Source organism: Pinus tabuliformis, chromosome 9, assembly GCF_031772625.1.
Source record: "Pinus tabuliformis cultivar Carrire ecotype Pingquan chromosome 9, CPIR1, whole genome shotgun sequence".
Taxonomy (NCBI): Eukaryota; Viridiplantae; Streptophyta; class Pinopsida; order Pinales; family Pinaceae; genus Pinus; species Pinus tabuliformis.
Window position 1 is genome coordinate 345,884,791 of NC_142307.1, and position 27,724 is coordinate 345,912,514.

The window sequence follows — 27,724 nt, forward strand, 5'->3', positions numbered from 1 at the left end:
TTCTGGTTCATGGTAAGAGCAGTATGGGAAGCAGAGGCCATCATGGATGATAATATTAAAAAGGCTACGTTGGTGAGTGTGTTGCAGGATCGCGCATTAACGTGGTATATCAAGAATTCTAATGACCACCAGAACGCAAGAATTGCAGAGATCCAGACCACGCTGAATAGGGAATTTAGCAGGCCAAAATCAGAGACATAATCAATCATCAGGTTTAAGGAGACCACGATGCTCTCGAGCAAGACCCAGTGAGACCTGAACCAAAGTCTGAAGAGTATGATCTGCAAAGCCAATATGATGCTAACAGGTGCACATCATTGCGCATGGTTTGTGGCCTCACCTATGCCACACTTAAGGACGGCACTGCCACATCAAAAACTTTCCACCCAAGCCAAAGCGTTGGAGATGGAAATGAGATTTCATGTGACCCCTATACAAGACCCTTCGTTGGGAGTCCAAAAAATCCACACACAACTGCTGAATCTGTGTTTGGAGATGCAAATCTTGAAACAGGACAGGACAACTCGACTGGAGGTGCGCGAGGAAGTATAGTGCATAAAATGTAAAGGCCAAGGTCATGACAAGGACCATTGTCTAATGTTTGCGAACTACTTGGTAGGGGGAGGGCCAATGCCATTAAGACCAGAGGCACAAGTAGGGTCGAGCACGGCGTCAACATTATGGTGCACGATCTACAAGATAGGAGGAAAACACACCACGAATAATTGTCATCTGTTGCAGAAGTATACGCAGACGTCCCCGAAATTGTTTTGTAATTTCTGCAGGTCAATAGGCCATGATGAATGCACCTGCCGAAGCTATGAACTAATGATGGATCAAACTCTTTCCTATAGGGTGCAAGCCAAAACGCGAGCCCTCAACCCAAATGCAGGGATGGCATGCACTGGGTTTCAGGGGCGCGGTCGGGGTTGAGGTCAAACGGGACCAGGAAGGGGTCGCAAACAGATAAATTGTTAAATTGCGTAGGGACATGGCATTATGCCCGCGATTGTATGAACCCGACTAGGATATCATGTTGGTACTGTAATCAATTTGATCACGAGGCAGAAGATTTCCCTGCGCTGATAGCAAAGATGTGTGAAAAGGGGTTCTCCAGCCCCCTTCGACCCAGAATGTACAAATAATGAGGTATAAACTGTGCGAAGAAGACCCAAATGTAAACATGATGCTCAGGAGTAGTATGGCCATAGGAGATGATAAAGGAAAGCAGTCAGAAGATAGCGCGTGGGTTCAAAAGGCTCCTACAAAGGAACCCGAGTTTGATTTAGAACGCACAAAGGATACATTTATGGAAGCTAAGAAGAGCTTCACGGAGGCCTCCACTTCAGGTAGTAAGGAACAACTAGAACCAGGGATGGATCCTTCCATGCTCACTACCTTTCTAGAGACATGCATGAAACTGTTGCATGATAGTAAGGGAGTCAAAGGGCTATAGGAACTTATCACTAGGCGCAGGGTCAGAAGAACCGCGCATGGTCCGAAAACTGGGAAAGCATGCATTGTGCACAAGAACGGAGATGAGGTTGACTGCCCAAATAGGTAAGTACAAAATGGATCAGGTAATCCTGGATCTGGGTTCGGACGCGAATTTACTACCAAGCAAACATGGGAATGCATGGGAAGACCTGCATTACAATGGTCCCTTATTCATTTACAAATGGCGAACCAACAGAAGATTTTGCCCATGGGAAGATTGCAAGGGGTGACAATTGATATTGAAGGGACGAACGCCCAGGTGGATTTTGAAGTGATAGAGATTGTCGATGACAACAATCCCTATCCCACGCTACTAGGAATAGATTGGGCTACCGATACGAACGGAGCCATAAATATGAAGAAGCATAAAATGACCTTTGAGAAAAGTCACTACGCTTAGTAGTACCGCTAGATCCAGCCTGAGGAGCATGATACACTGAACCGATGCGCGATGATGATAGTGATGGTGATCTCGACTGTATCTACAAGACAACTGCACAAAGAGAGGATTGGGTGAATCCAACTGCAGATGGAAGGAGTTCATGGGAGCGTGAAAGCTTTTGCACTTCAGATTTAGATGAAGAGATAGAGTGATGGCAGAATCGGATGCATGAAGTAACAACACTAAACTGCAACATGATGATCAAGTCATTACGTTGTGTAACAATAGAGGCAAGACAAATGTCGACATATGATGGATTGACAGCGGTGGATGAATTTCTAAGTAAATTCGAAAGTGTAGTACCAGAACAACAGTGGTTTGATGCGCTGAAGTTGGCACTGTGCGCAACACCCGCACGATGGTGGGGTACCCATCAAGGAAATTTTGAGGACTGGCAAAGATGCAGAAGGATGATGCGCCTACAGTTTGGAAAACCCAAGCTTCAAATGCAAGTCAGTCAGTAGGGCCAGAACAACTTGTGCACCACCTTTCTCAATGGGTACAGACATATGCTGTAAAACCTGCACAAGCGCACACCAGTCCCAGACTAACAAATTGGAGCAAAGTGCAGCAGCATGAAAGGAAACGCACGCTACCAGTTCTACATGATGAAGCCTTCGATAGGGTGTGCAGAATACTGAACAAAGTTCACCAGGCGAGACGAAATGATTGGGACTTACGCGTGCCAGCAGTTCGATGGGCCTACCAGATAATGTGTCAAAGCCTGAATGCGGAGACACTTCCCAAGGAGCAGAACATAATGGAAATGGTACTTACTCCATAAAATACAAAAAGGAATCTGCACGTACTGGACCCTGTAATAGTGACCGTGCACGACAACCAGAAGGAATACATCACACATCTATTTGAGGTAGAACATATAAGGATTCACGAAGCCATCGGATGAGGGAACCTTAGATTTCGTGCACTCGAAAAGGACCGAGTACAATTGAAGAGGAGAACCGTTTTGATGTACACTGAGGTCAAAAGGTTGGAAAACGAGATCATGTAGGCATGTCTCACCGATAAACCAAAGATGATAAGGCAAGATACAGGTGATAGTACCATTGCATTAGAAGAATGTCGCCGCGAATTTATGACTCTGTTACCATGGCTATGAATGCACCTCACCAAACACAGTAACTAGACGATCGCACTACATACGGTAGAACACACAGCACCAGCGGTCATGTAGACAATTGAGGACTTTTCGCGGGCTATACTGGAAGGCAGGTTGAAGTCTCACACAGGTGGTGCGACCACGTGACTAGCCATAGGGAGCATAGTCTCAATGCTCCAGACAGTTGAAAGAGAGTGCGAGACTCTAAAAATGTCTGTTTGGGAACTGCGTGGTGAAGGAGGCACGCGCAGAATCAACATTGTACAGGGTTCGCGCCTACGCACGGGGAACTGCACTATTGCGCGGGTCAATTGGGAAGTAACCATTGATGTTACTTTTCATGATGAGATGTTCAATTTAAGGCAAAAGGAAGCAGGTGCGGTCAATTAAGACATGAATTAAGAGCTAAGGATCCGACACAAACCCGGACCAAGCTTCCTTTCATCGCAATTGATGACGCCATCTTCTCCGTGCTTGAATCATGGCCTCCCAAGTGACGTGCCCTAGATCTGGCAGAAAGGCATAGAACAGTAGCATAGGAGCAGAAGGATGCAACCAAGTTGCATGTCATGAAGTTGGCCCAACAGAGGCGCAATGAACAAGCGGCCACGGAGGTAAGGACTGCCCACGAAGCAGCAAAGGTAACGATAGAATAGGCAAAGGCCGCCGAAATAGCAGCAACAACACAATCAATAGGGCCACCACGACGCAGGAGGAAGGGGGCCAAAACATGTCTACAGGACATGGACCAGATACAGCAGAAGGAACGGACCTGAGCACGATGTCCACCCAACTGAAATGGCTGCACGTCACGGAGCGGTCAGGTCCACGAAAGAAGGCCAGGGTTTCAAACTAGACATCGAGCCAATTGCATTGACAGAGGGTGACCTCTTTGACATTGGCAACACAGTTCACGAGGTCACCCGAGAAGTGCTCTAGGAAGCTATGATGGAGCAACAAAATGTGTTGGGGGCCCTAAGGGCACAGCTGCAGGAACTTTAGGTGTGGGCTTCTCAGGAAGGAACAATAGCTGCCTACGTTGCCGCAGGTACCTCAGCAATGGCCAACACCATAGTGCTGCCAGAAGGAGCGCTAACAGCGGAAAGCGAGGAGGACCACCTCATCCTTGTTGGCACCCCTCCTAAAAGTAGATTTGCTAAAAATTGAAAACGTTAAGAAGAGAAAATGTGTCAATTGATAGGGAATGTCTAGCAAAGAATGAAAAATGGTAATATGTGCCCATAATAATGTATATAAGAGTTTCTAATTATGGTCAAATTGTAGGTTCTTATGATGCCTTGATGAACTACCAAGGGCAATGTAACTTGCCACCCCCCAAAATCCCAACCAGCTAGTATGCTAGATAATGTGTGTCAGAATTTCCTATCCATGTTAGGTACTAATGTTCAACAAATTATGTAAGATAATGTATAAGAAGAGTGGTGTAAAGAAAGAAAACTTCAGAGGACAAAATGCATCTGCCCAAATATAACACATACTATGTCAACTATGTGGTTGTTATAAAGAATGATGTTGCTACTAATTAATCCCATCATGAATATACCTCATGATATTCTTATAAAATAATATGAGTATCATTTTTCAATGGATGAGACTTGTACACTCTAGCATTAGCAACGAGAGTTCACGCAATACAAAATAATGGAAGACTAGTTCCCTATGACATGGTAATTTCACTCACTAGTTAGCTGAATGTATAGTATGATGCACCCTCGATGGCATGTGATTTGAATATGTAAGGCCATATAAATTAGATCCTAACTAAACATTCAGAAAGTATGCAAAGTAGTCTTTAAGATCTTTGCGAAAAGAGGTGTTAGATAACATAGTAGGATTAGCGAAAGGTATCAAAGAAGAATGCTTTGAGGTAGACATATGATTAGAGGAACTTGAGTCTAAAATTGATTTATTAGATGAAGTAGTGTCATTCAAAGCAAAATCAATGTAGTTATCATCTCATGGCTTGTCTTTAGTCTTTTTCTTAACATTTTTTAGATTGTAGTTATCTAGACTACGCTATTGAAGTACTCCAACCAATATATCTATTATACCCTCTAGACGGAAACCGATGTGACAATAGATACAATTTTTTTTGTCTTAGATTTTTCTCTTTTGGGAATCTTAGTTTCCTTACTAGATTGATAGCATTCTCCATTATACCATAAAAATACAGCGTTTTCTACTTTCCTTTCTTGTTATCATCCTTCACGGTAAGCCCATAGAGTGTGGAAGGGTTAAGAGTTCCATTGTGTATTAGATTGCTCATCTGTTAAGGACTCGTGATAATTGCTACACCTAAAATAGAATATGATAATTGTGATTTTAATGATTTTGTTACTCATGCATTTTCTTTTGGGAAAGATTTTTGGAGTTTTGGGTTATTTTTATCAATAGTCGAAATTGGTTTCAAGCATTATTTGAAGTTGGTTAGCGGAGATGGAATAAAAGAGATCTTGGTTGGTGGAACCGTGTATAGGCTAGGCGTAGTCATTGAATGAGGGGAAAATGATGAAATATAGTCGTTGAAAGTGATTAAGGAAACGCGTAATTAATATCATCAATACCGATTTTACCCCAGTGATCATAACTACTACTTAATTTTAGAGGATTCAACTTGGTCTATAGAATGCTAAACAGGTTTCTTGACATAGCTGTATAAATTCTATAGTGATTAGAACCAGTCAACAACAAATTAACAATTAAATACCTTATTTACGAAACGAACCCCTGTTTCTGTGGCTTAAATCTATATTAAGCAAGCAAATAAGTTATGATAATTAGCATCAATGCAAACGCTGTGGAAACTAATAAAACAATTAGAAAAGAAATTAAAAAATGAAGTTGGTTGAGGGAATTCCGGTTCTAGAGAGTGCAATTCATGGTGTATATAAAGGAGTGGGACTTCAATCCCAAATCAAGAGCTCTGTTGAAACTCAGCTTTCGAGTGCCCGTCGTGGTGAAGAGGCAGTCGACTGCTTTTTCGCTGAAAAGGCACTCGATTGCATTTTTTTTTTCAAAATCGGAACACTCGATTGCATTTATTTTAATAAAGATGAGGTTTCTTGTCCTTATATTAGCTGTGAGTTTCACAGGCTCTTCTGTGTTGCCAGGAGCGAGTTCAATACGCACCCCTAGTTTAGCTAATTCCGGTGGTACTACGCTCAACGTTCAGCAGTATGGTGCAAAAGGTGATGGCATCACAGACAATAGCAAGGTGAGAATTAGTTGAGTGAGTTATATGAATGAATGAATGAAGTGATGAAATGAATAATGAATGACATGTTCGGTTATGGGTTTATGTTTGAGAATTTGATCATCATGTGTGCTATATATCCAGGCTTTTTTGGCAGCTTGGAATGCGGCCTGTTCTTCTACTCAACCGTCTACCATCAATATACCAAACGGAAAATATGTGGTTGGTCCAGTTTCGTTTACAGGACCTTGTAAGAATGCTGGCATAACTGTGCAGGTAATTGCTGGAGCTAACGTTATAATATATCTATTCCCGAAGCTAATTGGTATGAAGATGTTGTGATAGAATATTTAATTGGTTTTGAGCGACAAGAAATTTTGTTTTTTGGCATGCAGGTAATTGGGGATCTCATTGCACCAACGGACAATAGTGTGTGGAAAGGTGACAGCAACTTGTACTGGTTAGAGTTCACGAATGTAGATGGTCTAACCATCAGCGGCGGGGGTAGTTTGGATGGAAATGGAGCCTCGTGGTGGAACAACGTGTGTAGTAAGAATCAACAGGTAGCTGCAAAAAATGTTATTCGTTTATATATTTTTCGTGATTTGGAAAGAGCATAGAATCACACTACTGTATCCCCATTCTGACTGGAATACGTTACGTTGTGTGGCGCTGGCGGCGGTGGTGGTGTGCAGTGCAAACCAGGGCCTGCGGTATTGCCTCCAGCCATTCTTATATAACATATATCATGTCTATAAAGAATTTGAGTGTTTTGCATGAATGAATAAGCAGATACGTACGTACCTGATGTTGATTGATGGAATGATAATTAATGTGCAGACATTACGATTGGCGGGAAATAAGAATGTGGTGTTGAGAGGCTTTAGGTCCATTAACAGCAGGCAGTTCCACATCTCCCTTGATTCATGTGACAACGTGCTGGCAGAAGGATTGACTATCCAGGCCCCCGGTGACAGCCCCAACACCGATGGGATTCACGTTGCTTCTTCTAACGTCCATATTCGAAATGTCCACATCGGAACAGGTGGATCATATAATTTCCCATCACCATACCATACCATTTCTAAAGTAGCGACGTTGGAGCTACATGGTCAACTAATATAAGAGTATCAAAGATAAAGATTTAATAATAATAATATTATTATTATTAAAGATTACCTCTGGGTGCGGTGGTGTGCAGGAGATGATTGCATCGGTATTTTGGAAGGTACTTCCAATCTTCTGGTTGAACAGGTTACTTGTGGACCCGGCCACGGAATCAGGTAAATTAAATTAAATTAGTGCATAAATAAATTTTCAATATCGCGGCCAGCACTTATAATTGGAAAGTTGAGCATGGATTTTGTATATATATGCAGCGTTGGAAGCCTTGGCAAATATCCATCTGCGAATGGAGTGACGAACGTGACTGTGGACGGAGCTCAATTGAGCGGGACTCAGAATGGAGTTAGGATCAAAACATGGCCAGGAGGCAAGGGCTTTGCTAAAGGCTTAACATTTAAGAACATAGTAATGAGCAACGTACAGAATCCAATAATCATTGACCAGTATTACTGTCCACATTGCTCTGGCCAGGTCATAACTCATTCTCAACAACTTTAATATTTCTATTTCTTTACATACATACATACATATTGAAGTGAGCGCAGCTGAGTTTTGTAATTGACATTAATGGTATTTATATTGCCTTCGCGGTGTAGGAATCCGTTACCAACGTGCAGCTCAGCAACGTGGTGTACCAGAATATAAGTGGAACCTCAGCAACTGAGGAAGCCATTAATTTGGCATGCAGTAAGAGCGTGCCATGTGAAGGTGTCCAACTACAAGCAGTGAATTTGAATTATGCAATTGCAAATAGTGGAGCTCAAGCTGTGTGTAAGAATGCCAAAGGGATTAGCGTTAATTCCGTAAGCCCCCCCGTATCTTGCTAAAACTAGAATTCAATTCTGATCTACTTTTCTAATTAGTAAGCGATCCTCCAAATGCCAGCTCCAATATACATGCGTGATGCTGGTTTTCTTGTGTTACGGAGCTTCCTACGTATCCTACTGTATTGAACGTTTGGGAATTCTTATTCTTTTGCCCAACGAATTGCACTAATGAATGAAACAGCTGCCAATAGGCCTCGCTTATTTATTTCTTTGCCTTTCACCATTTTATTTTGGCATATTGTCCTTTACATTATTTATTCAAAGGATTCGTCTTTCATCCTTTTCGCATGTTATTTTATATTAGCCCAGAATGATCACATGTGCAACGTAAACGTAAAAATGGCTAGCCGCAGGAATGCTATCAACCTAACATGCTAGTTTAATATTTATAAATAATAAATACTAATATCGTTTCATACCGAGTCTTAATATCATAGCAAGCAAAAGGAAATTATAATATATATATATATATATATATATAAAAAGTTGAAAAATGATTAACTTAAAAAACTTTATTCTTAACTTGTATCTGTAATCCACGATAAAATATTATGACTTAATATTTTAAACACATATTTATTCATATCTTGAAAAAATATTAATATTATTAAATATTTCGAGAAGAAAAGAAAATAATCAAATAATCAAATACAAATTGTACTAGATACTTTACAATTTAATAGGAGCACTTTATAGTTTAATATGCGAGATGTTGTAATGTATAAATTAATGTAAATATTTAAATATTAGTTCAATATGAGGAAATGGTGTAGTGGTTGGAAATGATTCTAAATTGTCTACCCTATCATGGTAGGTCTCTGTTATCTTGTTTGTTTGGTAAAATATGCAATTATATGTATTATGCTTTTGATAAAACTTAAAATAAGAATATTCATTTGTGAAATTTCTATAAATATAAATAATGTTATTAAGAATCAATATAAATCTATTTTAACAAAAATTGAGAGGAACCAAAATTTTCAAGATGCAATTTCTTTCCAAGTTTTATACTCAAAATGAGATTTACATTTTTAAAGATTTGATTTATTTGCTAACTTATTAGATAGGGAATCATGATGAATCTATTCTAGCTTATCTATAATAGTAATGTGTCAAACTTAAATTTTCTATGTATAATAAATATTTATTTTGTCAATATATGCTATATGTTGTAAAGATATAGAAATTAAGATATATAGGACTTTACATGTTCCTATAAATGAATACATATAAAATCATGAATAAATTTTCTTTTCAAGTTTTATACTCAAAATAAAATTTACACTTTAACAGATTTGGTTTATCTCCTAATTTAATAGATTAGGAATTTTATTCAAACTGTGCTAGTTTATATGTTATAATAATGCCTTAAACATAAAGTTTCTATGTAGTTGATCAATGATTATATTGAATTTATACTAATTTATATATAATAGTAATGTATTATAAATCAATTTTCTATGCATCATAAATATTTACATTGTCAATATATACACAATATATAAAAATTAAGATATATAAGATTTTGCAACAAATCACCCCTTGAAGGATTGTCTTGTCATCTTCACATATTCTCTTTTAAAAAAAAGGATTATAATAAAAAGTTGAAAAATAATTAACTTAAATGAAAATAAAGTCATAGCAAGTGTAAATGCAAATGCCACTTCTCGTGGAAGGAAGGATGTTTACTAAATAGTGAAAAAATTATAATATTCTTTCCAGCTTTTAGGGTTAAGGATTTTTGTATAGAAATTGAACTAGTGTTCAAGTATGTCTTTTCTTCGAGAGTGTTCTTGTGAATAATGCTTCATGTGTTCTTGTGAATAATGCTTCATTTGTTGTGTAAATTGCTGAAAAATTAGTCACCAGATTTTGTATTCTCTGTGTAAAATTAGGGCAACAAATTATTAGGGTGGTAAGTGTTGGAAATTATCTTACAAATTATTAGGGTGGTAAGTGCTGGGAATTAGCTTTCACAAGATTGGTAGTGTCAGTAAATTTATTTTAGATTAGACATTTGATTGATAATCATATTAGTAATAATTTTACTATATAAGAGTGTGGTTAATGGTTTAATAGAATATGAGATTTACAACAAATTTGAGCTCACACAGTAATTGTGTTTTATTTGTTAATTTTTCTTTTTATAAGTATTTTTCTTCATAGTTATGTTGGCTTATCAGCTGGCTTAAAGATTCCATTTCATATTCTGCAAGGTAAAATTGTTTTGGGTTTAATTTTTTATGTTGGAATTTGTGCCAAAAGTTAATCATGTCGAATTCTAACATATGCCTGTTCCAAAATTTGATGGGAACGATTATGCTTATTGGTGCATTAAGATGTTAACCTTTTTTATTGGAAAATATCTGTGGGGGATTGTTGAATCAGGTTATGAGGAGTCAGCTCATTGGAATGCCCTTACAACCAATGAAAGAACAATAAGAAAGGAAGCAAGGAAGAAGAATGCTCAAGCTTTGTTTCACATTCAGATAGCTCTTGGTAAAAGCTTATTTCCAAGAATATCGGGAGTAAAAATTGCCAAAGATGCTTGGGAGACTCTACAAGAAGCTTACGAAGGTAGTGAACAAGTTAATGTGGTCAAGCTTCAGACATTGAAGCGAGAGTTCGATAATTTGAAGATGCAAGAAGATGAAAGTGTGAGTGACTATTGTGTGAGAAGCGAGAGTTTGAGAATTTGAAGATGCAAGAAGCTAAAAGTGTGAGTGACTATTGTGTGAGAGTTAAAGATGTGGTCAATAAAATGACTACACTTGGAGAAACTGTAAGTAAAGAAATTTTAATTAAAAATGTATTGAGATTTTTAACGCATAGATGGAATCATGTTGCCATAATCATGGAAGAAAGTAAGGATTTGAAAAAACCAAAGTTTGAACAATTGGTTGGATTTTTGATATCTCATGAAGTAAGATTGAAGGGAACTTTTGAAGGTGTAAAGAAAGTTTTTTCGTCTAAATTACAAATTTCAAAGAATGAAGGTGCAAGCAGCAGTAGTGCTAAAAGAAATCAAGGTCAAGGTAAATGGAAAAGCCAAAATTCTTCAAGAAGTAGAGGAAGAGGTGGCTCAAGTGGAAGAGGTAGTTTCAGAGGAAGAGGTAGAGGTAGATCTAATAAGAGAAATGTTCAATGTTACTATTGTAACATGTATGGCTAGTTTGAAAGAGAATGCAGATTGAAAGAAGGTAAAAATGATAGCTATGCTCAAGAAAGTGGTGAGTATTCTCGAGATCATTTATTTTTATCTTATGCCAAAGGTGAAAATACTAGTAAAGATGTTTGGTACCTAGATTTTGGATGCTCTAACCATATGACAGGGAATGAGAAGTTGTTTTCAGCAAAGGATGGAAGTTTCAAATCCAAGATCCAGCTTGTGATGATAAATCATTGGAAGTTGGTGCTAAAGGAGCTATGGAGGTCTAAACAAAAGAAGGTATGAAGAGTATTCATGACAAGAAATAGGGTGATAACTGTTGTTCCTATGACAAGAAAAAGGATGTTTCCCTTGTGTTTTGATGAACATAACAACAATATTGCAAATATGGCTTATGAGGATTCAAGTTGGTCATGGCATCTCAGTTATGGACATTTAAATTTTCACAGTTTGAAGTTTCTAACCTCACATGCATTAGTTTCTTATTTGCCCAAGGTAGAAGAGCATAAGGAGGTTTTTTAAGGATGTGCCAAAGGAAAGCATGAAAGGGAAAGGTTTCTAAAGGGCACCGCATGGAGGGCTCATCACCCACTTTATCTTGTTCATTCAGACTTATGTGGTCCTATGTAGACTAAGAGTTTGGGTAAGTCACTATATTTCATCACTTCTAGTGATGATTACTCACAAAATTGTTGGGTATATCTTTTGAAGGCGAAAAGTGAAGCTCAAGATACATTCAAGAAGTTCAAAGCCCTTGTTGAAAATGAGAAAGGGTGCAAGGTCAAATGTTTGTAGACTGACAGTGGAGGAGAATTTTGCTCAAAATATTTCTAGAGTTATCATGATATGAATGGCTTCAGGAGGTAGCATACTACGACATACACGCCCTAATAGAATGGCATAGCTGAAAGGGAGAATCATATTGTGGTTGAAATGGAAAGAGCATGTTACAAACTAAGGGGTTGAGAAATTCTTATTGGAGAGATGCAGTTGCTACAACCGTGTACATCCTCAACCGTAACCCCACCAGTGCACTGGAAAAGATGACTCCTTATGAAGCTTGGTACGGAAAAGGGCCTGATGTTAATCATTTCAAATGTTTTGGTATGTGCATGTACCTAGTCAAAATAGAAAAAATTTATATGCAAAGAGTGAGTTATGTATCTTTATTGGGTATAGTGATACAAGCAAGACTTACAAATTGTATAATCCTCTAAATAACAAGCTTATTGTCTCAAGAGTTGTAATTTTTTATGAAGGGGGAGTTTATGGTCATCAAAAAGGCCATGTTGAGAAGACACAATCTATTTTGAATGATGATATAATTGCTGATATTGATCATGACCAGCTAACTAATGTTTATGTAACTCGTGGGTTAACTCCACGAAGTAGCCCTTCATCAATTTCTTCAACATCAAGTTCAAGTCCAACTTCTTCTCCAAGTTCAACAAGGAAGGTAAGAAGATTGAATAATATTTGTGAGAGGAGTGCAAATCAAGCACATGAAGAAAGCCCAATAGGCGAGATAGTCAATTTTTCTTTATTAGCCAAGGCTGATTTTGAACCATCATGTTTTGAAGATGCATGTGCTAATGAGGTTTGGATGCAAGCCATACAAGAAGAGATGGATTCCATTCAAAGGAATGACACTTGGAAGTTGACAGAGCTTCCAAATGATAAGAAAAATATTGACACCAAATGGGTCTATAAGACTAAATTTACCATTGATGGGAGTGTTCAAAGACACAAAGCAAGATTAGCTGCTAAAGGATTCACACAAAAGTATGGAGTTGGTTATGAAGAGACATTTGCACCAGTATCAAGACAGGAGACCATTAGAATGTTGATTTCATTAGCAGCTCAGAAAAAGTGGAGCATACATCATTTGGATGTGAAAAGTGCCTTCTTGAATGGTTACTTAGAAGAGGAAATATATGTGGAGCAACCACAAGGTTTTGAAGTGGAAGGAAAGGAGAATAATTTCTACAAGTTGAAGAAGGCTTTGTATGATCTCAAGCAAGCACCAAGAGTGTGGTATGCTAGGATTGATGGATACTTTCAGGAAAATGGTTTCCAGAGAAGTAAGAGTGATCCTACCCTTTACTACAAACAAGAAGGTATTGATATTCTAATCATAAGTTTGTATGTTGATGATCTATTATATATGGGTAGTAGTTATAAGATGAATGATAAAATCAAAGCTGCTATGGTGAATGATTTGAGATGAAAGATTTAGGCATCATGAAATATTTTCTAGGAATGGAGGTTTATCAAAGTAAGGATGAGATTTTCATTTGTCAGAAAAAGTATGCACATGATATGCTAAATAAATTTGATATGCTAGATTGTAATCCATCCCCTACTCCAATTCATCATGGAGAGGTGTTATGTAGAGATGGTGGTGTTGATTTAGTTCATGAGAAAACTTACAAAAGTATTGTGGGGAGCTTGATATCTCTAACCCATAGAAGGCCTGATATTACATATTCAGTTTCACTTGTTTCAAGGTATATGACAAATTAATCTGTAATACATATGAAGGTAGCCAAGAGGATTTTAAGGTATGTGAAAGGTGTCACACGGAATAAGTTGATCTTGCGGACAAGATAGACCTTCCTAGAATCTAAAGAAGACCTAATGACAAGCAAACCAACCAGACACTATCTTTCTCTAAATATGATTTTATAAACAAAGGAAATCAAGTGTTTTTTAGGGCCTACCTTAGGTCCAACGCAAGTTTGTGGATGCCCTCGCTCCTTCGATCCAAATGAGCTCCTTTGTCGCGAATCTGCAAACACAAACAAGCAAACAAATTAAATAACACCTGAAAAGCCAATATTATAAAACATATTTAACATGAAAGTCAAGGAGTTCATGAAACAAATAACATGAGATACTTGTTGAGAAAAATGAGTTTGATTGTATTAATTCAAAAGAAGAAGAACTTTACAACCTATGCCTTGGCGTTGTACAAGCTCCTCCTAGGGTCCAGCAAGAAGTATCCTCTACTTTGACAAGTTTCACTCACTTCCCAATGAAGCCAAAAAGGTATGTGATCTCTCCTCTTAAGCTCAACTAGGAAGTCTTAATTTCACCAGCATTTACCCTAAAAAATGTTCAGCTTCTAACCTCCTTAGAAACCAGCCCAATGCTTGAATTTACAGTGCAATGGAGGGAAGTTACTAGGTCCTCTTTCAAAGGGATTAAGCCCTCCTTCAAAGGGATAGCTCCTCTCATCAAGGGATTAGCTCCTTCTCTTTTGGGATGCATGAACCACCTAAGAGCGGCAAATCCACGTCAAAATTCCTTCTATAATCATCTAGAATTAACCCAAAGTGAGTTTTTTAGAATAAACTTGTGCCTTTTTGACTTTCACAGGGGTCCGCACCCACACCTTTAGGGACAGAGCGGGCAGGTCCACAATTTTTGTAAACAGAAGGTGCGGGACCACAGGTAACAGTGAGAGAAAGTGCAGAACCAGAGTTTCATTGGTTTTCAATGTCTTTCTCCCATTTTCAAAGCTTGACTTGAAGATCTGAGGTCTGAGACTTGCTTAAGAGGACAGTACAAGTGATGATAGACCCATACTGACTGAAAATAATCATGGTGACGATATTTTTGTGTAACAGATTACCCCCTAAAGTGCAAAGTGTGTAGTAGATGAGGATTTCATTTATCATTTAGGAAGAGTGAAGTACTTTATCATTTCGAGGATCATCTTGTGGAGAGCCCAGTTGGAACCTGTAAAAACATTCAATGCAAGATATATATATGAGATCATGTCATCGCTGAGGTAGGCATTCCCATACTCAGATCAAAACTAACTTAGAAAACTAACTACTGCTCTGATATAGGAATGATCTTGTAAAACATCACAAGTATAGATTCATGTGGACACAGTATGGATGCGGCCATCTGTTTATGAATAGTCCATTATATAATGAATACAAAATTCCTCGCAGCCTGGATTGTGGAAACTAGATCCAAGGTCTTCATTTCTACTTCCTGAAACAGTATGATTCTAAACATGTGAATGAACGTGTTGATGTCGAACATGGTAGAAACCACTTTATTACCAGTCAATGATGTAAACTGTTAACAAGTGTGAGAGAAACCACCAGTGATGTCAATGGCTCTCAAAGTACTCAGTACAATCCATGAGATGCGAATAAATGTGTTGATGTCGAACATGTCACGGAATCCTTTGATCAAAGGTCAATGATGCAACCTGTCGTCAAAGGAGAGAAACCTACCATTGAGGCACGTAGATCTCAAGGTACTGACGATTTCTAGATCATCTTTCTAGATAATGAGCTGAAGTCGATAGAAAGCGATCTGTCGTAGGCAAGCCCACAACACAAAATCATAGATCAAGTTGAAGAAATTTAGTTGCAAGGACTGACTCAGGGATGGTCAAGACGGATGACAGATATTTTGCAGATGAATGGCTTATTAGCAGTGACCTCTTAAACATATAACGACGTGACAGATGGATTGGTGACAATTGACCCAAAATTAATACCCAGAAATCGACTGAAGAATTTCAATGTGGTTTGATCAACTGTTAGGCAAAGGATTTCCCAACCCAGGTGAATAAAAGTGTCATGTTCAAGAGTGGTTACAAAGTATGACAAACAGGCTCATTTTTCTCTCTTTCCCCCCACCATTTTTGGCAAGTACCTCTTTATTTTTGACAAGCTTGAGGAGGTGTTGAAGCCCTGAAAATCGGGTCGACAACAAGGGGGATACCCACCCGGTCCGGACCTTGGTTGGTAGCTCCTTATCCGTTTGGTATAGCGCGTCCGACTGGGGATAATGGGACCAGTTTCCCAACTTAAGGGTATGTGTGTGTGCAGAGTTGGATGATGCTGATCTAAGAGTTCTAATCTAAGCTATTTTAGTCTAATTCTATGATATTGTAATCTAATGAAAACAACACATCTAATCTATGCTAATTAGGGGTGTATTTCTTCTATTATGCGATCTAAAGAGATTTCAAACAATAACTGGTAATAAAGATCATTCAGCTATCATAAGAATGGAAATCAATTAAGATGAACCACATTGCATAAAAGGTTAGGCAAAACAGTTGTGAACAACATATCGCATAATAAGTTATTCATATATCAAGCGTAAATAAATGACTCCACCGTACAAAAGTCCCAAATGGTAACTCACACATTCATGCAATAACATATAAACAAGTAAAAATTGTATATCACTTTAAGAATATAAGCAGAAATGGCCAAGAGATAAAAGTACCATTTATGACTGGTCCTACTCAGAAGCTTCAAGTAATAATGATTTATCTCTCCTTGTTCTGATATCTACCAAGAGTACAGAAGTGAAACATCAGTAGCAGATATCAAATGCAAAAATTAATAAACCTTGATCCATTCATTCATCAAAACCTCCTCTGAGGGTGCAGAAGTGCATGTTCTGAGGACAAGTTTTTGACAAATTTCCGGACCCTTCTCCAAATGCACGAGAAGGGTTAAAATACTACTTCCTAATTCTAATAATAGTTTATTTACAAAATTTAGGATGTGGTTTTCAAATGACCGTCCTTTTTCTAATCTAATTTTAAAGAAAAAACAACATTCTAAATAAAGTTACTTCTGAATCTGATCCTTAAAACTGCATGTATTCATCATGGGTTTGAGGAGAGTCGGCTGGCTGACTTCTACTTTGAGCTGGGCTGAGAAAACAGAATCTATGAGAGCTGGCACTACTTTCTCGGCCGCATTTATGATACATTTCACAGTCATCTGCTGACTATGCAGCTTCACCAAGTATGCCCAGTAACACTCCCAATTTAACCTGTCTAGTGCTTGGACCGCTTTTTCCTTTTCTTGTGCCTTCTGTTTCCATTCTGCTTGTTCTGCCTCCCTGATTTGATTGTCCCACTCATGGAAGAGCAACGATGAGCCCACTTCTTGTGCTACTTGTATATTGCTCACAGGTATTTTTGGGGCCTGTCCTTCAAGATTGATCAGTTCGTTGAAGGTTTCCCATTCTTTATCTAATTCTGTTGTGACGGGTGGTGCTTCAATGATGAGAGGGGGGACATCTCTTGGCGGGGAGGTGATAACTTGCTGTTGTGGGAATTCCATTGACTGAGCGGTGTCCTTAGCTGACTCTTCGCCTCTATCTTGGTTGTTTTCGGATTTTTTAGGATGCTCAGGCATCTCTTGTCCACTCTTAGATTTAGATCCGAAAGCGCTTGAATTCCCACTAAGGCTAATGCTTGGAGTAGGTTCTCTGGCAGGTAGTTGCAACTTTTCTAGAGGAACACTGGCTAGTCTTCTTTCCCTGTATACCATGAACTTTTGGAGGTCATCTGGAGACAATCGCGATTGAGCTTCCCGCAAAATTTCTTGGAGTGATCTTTTATTCTAAAATAAATCATCAAATAAATCCTTCTTTCCAACGAATACTTTTATCTTGACGTTTGTTGTGAAATCTTGGGCAACTTCATTTGGGTCAAATGGCCTTGCCAGGAATTTAAATAATTGTAGACACGTCATATTCTCCACTTCGGTGAACGCGTGACCTACATCGAATAATGAAAAGGCCCCACAAGGTACAGGAAACTAGGGCCATATGGCCTTCTTTTTGTCTTTTAGGTCTTTGGTTAGGCCGCCTTTTGAATAGGTTTGATATGCAATTTCTCGAGCCAGCAGTTTGTCAGGAATATACAAAGGTAGGACATGAGGAGGGACGGTGCTTCTAAATACTCTAATATAGGTGAAACATTCTTCCTCGAACCATCTTGCGATGGGAATGATATCTATCTGTGGCTCAAGTGAGCACCTCGGGGGTTCTTTATCATACAACATTCTATACATGGGTAAGATAAGCCCATGACCACTTTGGTAGAAATGTGGAATGAACTGAGAATCCCATAATATCTTATGATAAACATGGATGGGTAATGGGTCCTGAGTTGTCCATTTCCAACCCATAGAGGGAAATTTAGACACATAACAAATAGAATCCATAACATATGCGGATAGGTAAAAAAGAGGATAGATCCTTTGAGACATGGATCTTTTAGATCGGTAATTGATAATAGCCATGAATAGGTTATCAGAAAAGATCTGGGCCCAATCTATAATAACGACATTTGTGGCAGCATCAATCAATGGTAACCAATCAGACGAAAACTTATTGATATCTGGCATCCCAAATAATCTACAAAGCATGGCCGCAACAAAATAATACGGAGAGGTGAGGGGACCAATGCTGTACATACCGTTTTTATCCTTTTTGAGCGGTTCATCTTTTCTGGACCAATCTTTAGTGGTCTCTGATAGGTTCGGGTTCTCCGCCACAAATTTTTTAATGAATTGTGCATTGCAAGTCGCCTGTGGTTCAAGAAGATGATACATGAGCTTTAAGTCTTGTGCAGCGAATGACCCGATGAGCCCATGTCCCTGAATCTTGAACTATCTGTCGTTCATTTTTGCATTGTCAAGTATCCACTTGATCATATCCGTATATGGAAGAATTTTAGGTCTTGCTGCTATCCGATGAAGGAATGAGCACGCTAGTTCTTCTAAGGATGCTTCGGAAGAGCCCTGTGAATCTGCGACAGCGGTAACCTTCATTATTCTGGGGTTTTCTTCTTCAAGCAGTTTGTACATGCTTTCCCACGTCGATATCCCTGCGTCTCTATTACAAGCTGTTTCTGTATATAAAGGTGCCATCTCCTTCACCTCTGAGCCCTGAGCCTTACTTTTCTTACCCATTTCTTCCTGCGTATGGCTTGGTATCACCCTTCGTTCTTCGTTTTTGCAGCTCACAAATGGAAATGATTGATTAAGAAAGGTGATGGGAGAGTCTTAAATCCAGTAGATATATCAAATATGCCACCTTACGTGAAGTGATTCTTTACAAAAGCACGCATCTATATTTAATAGATGACAACTAATTCCTTTATTATCATTAAAAGCGCATGATCTTGAGTCAGATTATGGTAAGTGACTTTTCTTGAATAGCGCACCCGAAAGATTCGTGATGGAGTGATTTTGCGATTTGGTTCGCAATCGTCGCAGATCGCGACATCATATTATCGCACCATCGCGATATCGCAACATCACAGATCGCAGAAGTTTTATGCTTGCCATAGTTTGTTAACCCATTCCCTGCGATATGCAATCTTGCGATCGAGGTTATCGCAAATCAGAAAATCTTGCAGTCTTTCTCATTGGCCTTACCTTATTGCGATGTGATATATCGCTTAGTACGAGAATCTTGCACATACTAGGATTATACCCAAATGGAGGTGTTTTTTTCTGTCATTTTATGATGCGACTTTTTTAAAGATTTTTCTTATCATAAACTTAGGTTTTAAAGTATTCAAAAGATCTTCCTAAGCTTACGATGGTAACCTTATTTTGAAGAAAGGAAACTCTTGCTTTTCCTAAAATTTTAACTAAGGGTCCCCATTCATTTAGTATTTTGGACAACACTTAAATGAAAAAAGGGTGGGGGTTGTTGTTGGCCACAACAATTGGCGATTCACTTGGGAGAACCAGTTATCTTTGATTTTCTATTGAACTTTTCAAATTTCCAAAACAAAATTTTTTGGAAAATTAAACTTTATTATAAAAAGATAAAGTGTATTATACCCCAAATTGTCAATGAAATTTTGTTCTAACCTCTTTCTACTTTAATTATTTGCTTCCTCAGCTTGTCCTTGCATTTACATCAGCCATTACTTGGTCTTGTAAAGATAAAATAAGGTCTTCCCTATGTACCAGGTTTTTAAAATATGCTCATTTGTCGCAGGTAGAGCCTCTACTGCCAGCAGGAATTCATAGCCTTGATAGGGTTACCTATTACCCAGTAATGATCCTTTATCCTGCTTAAGGTGATCTACAACTTTCAAAGAAAAACCCATATTGACACTTTTTCCTTTTTTATTCTTAAAGAACAATGTCTTGGTTTGGTAGCCAAATTATGACACAGTCATTCACTTGATTTACACTTTCGCTAAACAAGCTGGCTCGTGATGAGACCCCTTGTCTTTTGATTTAAACAATCTTGAGTCATTGCCCTATTTTGATGGACAATGTTTGGAAAAGTCAACAAAGTTATAATATATGTGTTCATGATAAGCTGGCTCGTGATGATACCTCTTATTCTTCAAGATATAGTGTATCCTTGGGTTGTTTCTCTAAATGCTGCGATTTTCTTTAGCAGGGAGGAAGTCAAATTTTTCCTTAAGAAAACCCTGGACGACAATAATAGAGTCTTTTGGACATGGTTGTTCTACAGGGAATCCTCATTTTGTTATTGATACCTTTCATTGCACTGATATAAAACAATTTCTTCACTAAGATTGCTTTCGTCAAATTTTTTGGAAGTTGAAACTAGTGTCATATCTGGTTTAAAGTTTTTAACTGTATCTATTAATAATAAAGATCAATTTTCCAAAAGATTTGCTATTTATATGAGCAGAAGTTCAAAGTCTGATAGAGAAATGATGTCTTTAGTAAATGTCAAATGCTGTTAACCACAGGCAAATTTTATTAGGGAGGAAAAATTTAAAGAAATGAGAGGTAACTATTCCCTTGGATTATGTACATGATAGGGATAATTTCTTTCCTTATTTTGCCTATCAATATTTAAAAACTAAATTATCCACTTAACAACCTAGCTAAACTACCCCTAATCCTATTCTAACTATAAACAGAAAAATTTAACTAGGTAAAATGATATTTCCAATGGAACCATCTTTTCATTTTTATTCCTACACGTATGTACCTTTTAAACATTAGTGTTAAGAATAAAACTTTTCTTGGACTATGAATATTGGATGTAGGATTAGAAAGTGTAACTTCACTTGGAATTCCACCTGAAATTTCTTTCTTATGAAATCTTCTGTCCAATTGGATACCTATTGGATCATAAAAATCGGGATGAATTTCTGTTATGGATTGGTGGTCATGTAATAGGAAAGATGACAAGCCAGATTGCGAATATGATTTTTTAGTTTTAATGGCCTGTAATCTACTATGCGTTAAAGTCAAGCTTTTAGCAATTTATCGTAAAAGGAATGTTTCCACATATAAATCACTAAATAAATCAATGAAGAATAGATGGAAATTTTTGGAAAGAGATTTATCAATTAACGCGAATTGCTGGCAAGTTTCCAACAATACTTTTTTTTGTTGATGATGTTTTGGATGACACAGAAGTTTCTTCTGAAAGGTTGATATTGATAGATCGTGAAATTGAAAAAGTTCTGTATTTCCTTGACACAATTTAGTTTTCCAAAGTGTAATACATCTTTCAAATGTTCTTTGATAAGGTGATCAATATACCATAGTAATTTATCAAAAGTATGAAAATTTAAAATACAATCCGATTTTGTACAAAATGAGTGCAAGCGAAAAAGAATGCAATGATTATCTATACAACTAATGTTACAGCACAACTGGGATTGACATGAAATATATTCTTCTTCATAAGAGCTGGCCAGAATTATGGGATCTAAGTAATTTCGAATTATGTCTTGTGAATCAGAAAACAAGTTATGATTGGGAACAAGCATAGGGGTTTGCTCATGATACGAATCATAGATTGGGATATTGTTCTGGATAGTAAAATCATGCAAATGAACTATCACTCTAGAATGAGGATTGACTGATATGATTCTTGAATTAGAATATCTCTCATTATCTGAGCTCTGTTGAGTTACTTGATATAAATCAACATTATCATCATCATCATAGTAGCTGTCATAAATGATTTTACAGATCTCTCTAGATTTTTATTTTTCATCCAATATTTTCAGAAAAGGAAGGTCAAGTTGTTCTTGTTTATCAATGACCAAAGGATGTTCTATAGCTGCCTCTTTATTTTGAAAACCTAATGGTGATTCATTTGAATAATCCTCTATACTTTTTGAGATATCATTAATACTGAGGGGGAAAAATTATCATCAATAAATACATCAGGATAAAGAGAAAAATGCGATTCCGAAACAATGCATTTGAAAATATCAACGTGAAAAAATTCTTGTTCATCACATTCACCGTAGACATCGTGCTTTAGATCATACCTTTGCGTGTTTGTATTTTCCGAAAGAGAATTAATTTGTTGTTCTAACCTTGGCGTCTGCATTTGTTGACTTGTGATGATATTATCGAACCTTGTCTCCAATTTGCTTTCTGGTTCCAAGGCAGGATTTCTTGCAACATCCTCGCTTTTGTCTTCTTGCGTAAGAGCAGGCATGTTTCCTAAGCTTTGGGAATTTTCTTCATCATGAGTGATTCGCACATTTAAATTGGAATTTCAATTCCTATTAGAAGAAAATAAAACAAGAATCGAACTAATTTCCGATGGATCAAACATAGGAGGTAGGGAATGTTCAGCATAATCTGAAGATTCTTCATTCATGAGTTCATTTTCAAGATCATATTTTAGAAAATCAAGATGAAACCGCATATTAAAATCCCTAACAGATTCATCTTCTTTTCGTAGATACTCAATCTCATCATATACCTGATCATAATCATAGCAATCAAATTTATAGATGAAAGCTTTGACAAATTGGTCCCAGCTTTGAATTGAGGCAACTGGGAGGGTTCTACACCATTTTCTAGCTTCCACCATGAATGTGAGAGTAAAAATTCGGCATAAAATGCCTTCATCAATTCTTTGAACATTCGAACTTGAAACTCTTTGAATAAATTGAAGAGCATGATTAAAAGCAAAAGAATTATTCTTAACATTGAATTTTACCTGAGACAAGAGTCTTACCACTTCAGGTGGAGTGTTGGAATAGGCACGAACATGGATGCAACTCCAAATGGGAAGTTTGTGAGCAGCCATCCTAATTCAAATGATTACGATTTCAAACCATTCCAACAGGCACTATGTTTAGGCCCTCCTTCTAGCGTCAAATATGTTGAAGCCCCGAAAATCGGATCGAGAACAAGGGGGATACCCACCCGGTCCGGACCTTGGTTGGCAGGTCCTTATCCGTTTGGTATAGTGGGTCCAACTCGGGATAATGGGACCAATTTCCCAACTTAAGGGTGTGTGTGTGTGTGCAGAGTTGGATGATGCTGATATAAGAGTTCTAATCTAAGCTACTTTAGTCTAATTCTATGATATTGTAATATAATGAAAACAACACATCTTATCTATGCTAACCCAGGGTGTATTTCTTCTATTATGCGATCTAAAGAGATTTCAAACAATAACTGGTAATAAAGATCATTCGGCTATCATAAGAATGGAAATCAATTAAGATGAACCACTTTGCATAAAAAGTTAAGCAAAACAGTTGTGAACAGCATATCGCATAATAAGTTATTCATATATCAAGCGTAAATAAATGACTCCACCATACAAAAGTTCCAAATGGTAACTCACACATTCATGCAATAACATATAAACAACTAAAAACTGTATATCACTTTAAGAATATAAGCAGAAATGGCCAGGAGATGAAAGTACCATTTATGACTGGTCCTACTCATAAGCTTCAAGTAATAATGATTTATCTCTCCTTGTTCTGATATCTACCAAGAGTACAGAAGTGCAACATCAGTAGTAGATATCAAATGCAAAAATTAATAAACCTTGATCCATTCATTCATCAAAACCTCCTCGAAGAGTGCAGAAGTGCATGTTCTGAGGACAAGTTTTTGACAAATTTCTGGACCCTTCTCCAAATGCATGAGAAGGGTTAAAATACTACTTCCTAATTCTAATAATAGTTTATTTACAAAATTTAGGATGCGGTTTTCAAATGACCGTCCTTTTTCTAATCTAATTTTAAAGAAAAAACAACATTCTAAATAAAGTTGCTTTTGAATCTGATCCTTAAAATTGCATGCATTCATCATGGGTTTGAGGAGAGTCGGCTGGCTGACTTCTGCTTTGAGCTAGGCTGAGAAGACATAATCTATGAGAGTTGGCACTACTTTCTCAGCCGCATTTATGATACATTTCACAGTCATCTGCTAACTATGCGGCTTCACCAAGTATGCCCAGTAACACTCCCAATTTAACCTGTCTAGTGCTTGGACCGCTTTTTCCTTTTCTTGTGCCTTCTGTTTCCATTCTGCTTGTTCTGCCTCCCTGATTTGATTGTCCCACTCATGGAAGAGCAACGCTGAACCCACTTCTTGTGCTACATGTATATTGCTCACAGGTATTTTTGGGGTCTGTCCTTCAAGATTGATCAGTTCGTTGAAGGTTTCCCATTCTTTATCTAATTCTGTTGTGACGGGTGGTGCTTCAATGATGAGAGGGGGGACATCTCTTGGCGGGGAGGCAATAACTTGCTGCTGTGGGAATTGCATTGACTGAGCGGTGTCCTTAGCTGACTCTTCGCCTCTATCTTGGTTGTTTTCAGATTTTTTAGGATGCTCAGGCATCTCTTGTCCACTCTTAGATTTAGATCCGGAAGCGCTTGAATTCCCACTAAGGCTAATGCTTGGAGTAGGTTCTCTGGCAGGTAGTTGCAGCTTTTCTAGAGCAACACTGGCTAGTCTTCTTTCCCTGTATACCATGAACTTTTGGAGGTCATTTGGAGACAATCGCGATTGAGCTTCCCGCAAAATTTCCTGGAGTGAGATTTTATTCTGAAATAAATCATCAAATAAATCCTTCTTTCCAACGAATACTTTTATCTTGACGTTCATTGTGAAATCTTGGGCAACTTCATTTGGGTCAAATGGCCTTGCCGGGAATTTAAATAATTGTAGACACGTCATATTCTCCACTTCGGTGAACGCGTGACCTACATCGAATAATGAAAAGGCCCCATAAGCTACACGAAACTGGGGCCATATGGCCTTCTTTTTGTCTTTTAGGTCTTTGGTTAGGCTGCCTTCTGAATAGGTTTGATATGCAATTTCTCGAGCCAGCGGTTTGTCAGGAATATACAAAGGTAGGACATGAGGAGGGACGATGCTTCCAAATACTCTAATATAGGTGAACCATTCTTCCCCGAACCATCTTGCGATGGGAATGATATATATCTTTGCCTCATGTGAGCACTTCGGGGGTTCTTTATTATACATCATTCTATACATGGGTAAGATAAGCCCATGAAAAATTTGGTAGAAATGTGGAATGAACTGAGAATCCCATAATATCTTATGATAAACATGGATGGGTAATGGGTCCTGAGTTGTCCATTTCCAACCCATAGAGGGAAATTTAGACACATAAAAAATAGAATCCATAACATATGCGGATAGGTAAAAAGGAGGATAGATCCTTTGACACATGGATCTTTTAGACCAGTAATTGATAATAGCCGTGAATAGGTTATAAGAAAAGGTCTTGGCCCAATCTATAATAATGGCATTTTTGGCAGCATCAATCAATGGTAACCAATCAGACCAAAACTTATTGATATCTAGCATCCCAAATAATCTACAAAGCATGGCCGCAGCAAAACAATACGGAGAGGTGAGGGAACGAGTGCTGTACATACTGTTTTTATCCTTTTTGAGCGGTTCATCTTTTCTGGACCAATCTTTAGTGGTCTCTGATAGGTTCGGGTTCTCCGCCACAAATTTTTTAATGAATTGTGCATTGTAAGTCACCTGTGGTTCAGGAAGATGATACATGAGCTTTATGTCTTGTGCAGCGAATGACCCAATGAGCCCATGTCCCTGAATCTTGAACTGTCTGTCGTTCATTTTTGCATTGTCAAGTATCCACTTGATCATATCCATATATGGAAGAATTTTAGGTCTTGCTGCTATCCGATGAAGGAATGAGCACGCTAGTTCTTCTAAGGATGCTCCGGAAGAGCCCTGTGAATCTGCGACAGCGGTAACCTTCATTATTCTGGGGTTTTCTTCTTCAAGCAGTCTGTACATTCTTTCCCACGTCGATATCCCTACATCTCTGTTACAAGCTGTGTCTGTATATAAAGGTGCCATCTCCTTCACCTCTGAGCCCTGAGCCTTACTTTTCTTACCCATTTCTTCCTGCGTATGGCTTGGTATCGCCCTTCATTCTTCGTTTCTGCAGCTCACAAATGGAAATGATTGATCAAGAAAGGTGATGGGAGAGTCTTAAATGCAGCAGATATATCAAATATGCCACCTTACGTGAAGTAATTCTTTGCAAAAGCACGCGTCTATATTTAATAGATGACAACTAATTCCTTTATTATCATTAAAAGCGCATTATCTTGAGTCAGATTATGGTAAGTGGCTTTTCTTGAATAGCGCGCCCGAAAGATTCGTGATGGAGTGATTTTGCGATTTGGTTCGCAATTGTCGCAGATCGCGACATCGTATTATCGCACCATCGCGCTATCGCGATATCGCAACATCGTAGATCGTAGAAGTTTTATGCTTGCCATAGTTTGTTAACCCATTCCCTACGATATGCAATCTTACGATCAGGGTTATCGCAAATCGGAAAATCTTGCGGTCTTTCTCATTGGCCTTACCTTATTGCGATGTGATATATCACTTAGTACGAGAATCTTGCACATACTAGGATTATACCCAAATGGAGTTGTTTTTTCTGTCATTTTATGATGCGACTTTTTAAAAGATTTTTCTTATCATAAACTTAGGTTTTAAAGTATTCAAAAGATCTTCCTAAGCTTACGATGGTAACCTTATTTTGAAGAAAGGAAACTCTTGCTTTTCCTAAAATTTTAACTAAGGGTCCCCATTCATTTAGTATTTTGGACAACACTTAAATGAAAAAAGGGGGGGGGGGGGGGGGGGTTGTTGCTGGCCACAAAAATTGGCGATTCACTTGGGAGAAGCATTTATCTTTGATTTTCTATTGAACTTTTCAAATTTCCAAAACAATTTTTTTTGGAAAATTAAACTTTATTATAAAAAGATAAAGTGTATTATACCCCAAACTGTCAATGACTTTTTGTTCCAACCTGTTTCTACTTTAATTATTTGCTTCCTCAGCTTGTCCTTGCATTTACATCAGCAATTACTTGGTCTTCTGAAGATAAAATAAGGTCTTCCCTGTGTACCAGGTTTTTAAAATATGCTCATTTGTTGCAGGTAGAGCCTCTGCTGCCAGCAGGCGTTCATAGCCTCGACAAGGTTACCTATTACCCAGTAATGATCCTTTATCCTACTTAAGGTGATCTACAACTTTCAAAGAAAAACCCATATTGACACTTTTTCCTTTTTTATTCTTAAAGAACAATGTCTTGGTTTGGTAGCCAGATTATGACACAGTCATTCACTTGATTTACACTTTCGCTAAACAAGCTGGCTCGTGATGAGACCCCTTGTCTTTTGATTTAAACAATCTTGAGTCATTGCCCTGTTTTGATGGACAATGTTTGGAAAAGTCAACAAAGTTA

At 37.9% G+C, this 27,724-nt stretch overlaps 1 protein-coding gene across 1 annotated transcript in view; it reads left to right on the forward strand.

Moving 5' to 3' along the window:
• The first annotated feature begins 6,132 nt into the window (after positions 1-6,132).
• The window catches only part of LOC149148632 (exopolygalacturonase-like), a 48,943-nt gene continuing 27,351 nt past the window's right edge, over positions 6,133-27,724 (forward strand). Inside the window, exons 1-7 of the mRNA XM_089442230.1 lie at positions 6,133-6,294; positions 6,418-6,549; positions 6,669-6,836; positions 7,066-7,318; positions 7,475-7,556; positions 7,653-7,869; positions 7,995-8,201. Coding sequence (XP_089298356.1) covers positions 6,133-6,294; positions 6,418-6,549; positions 6,669-6,836; positions 7,066-7,318; positions 7,475-7,556; positions 7,653-7,869; positions 7,995-8,201 — 1,221 coding nt within the window. The remainder of the gene's footprint in view (positions 6,295-6,417; positions 6,550-6,668; positions 6,837-7,065; positions 7,319-7,474; positions 7,557-7,652; positions 7,870-7,994; positions 8,202-27,724) is intronic.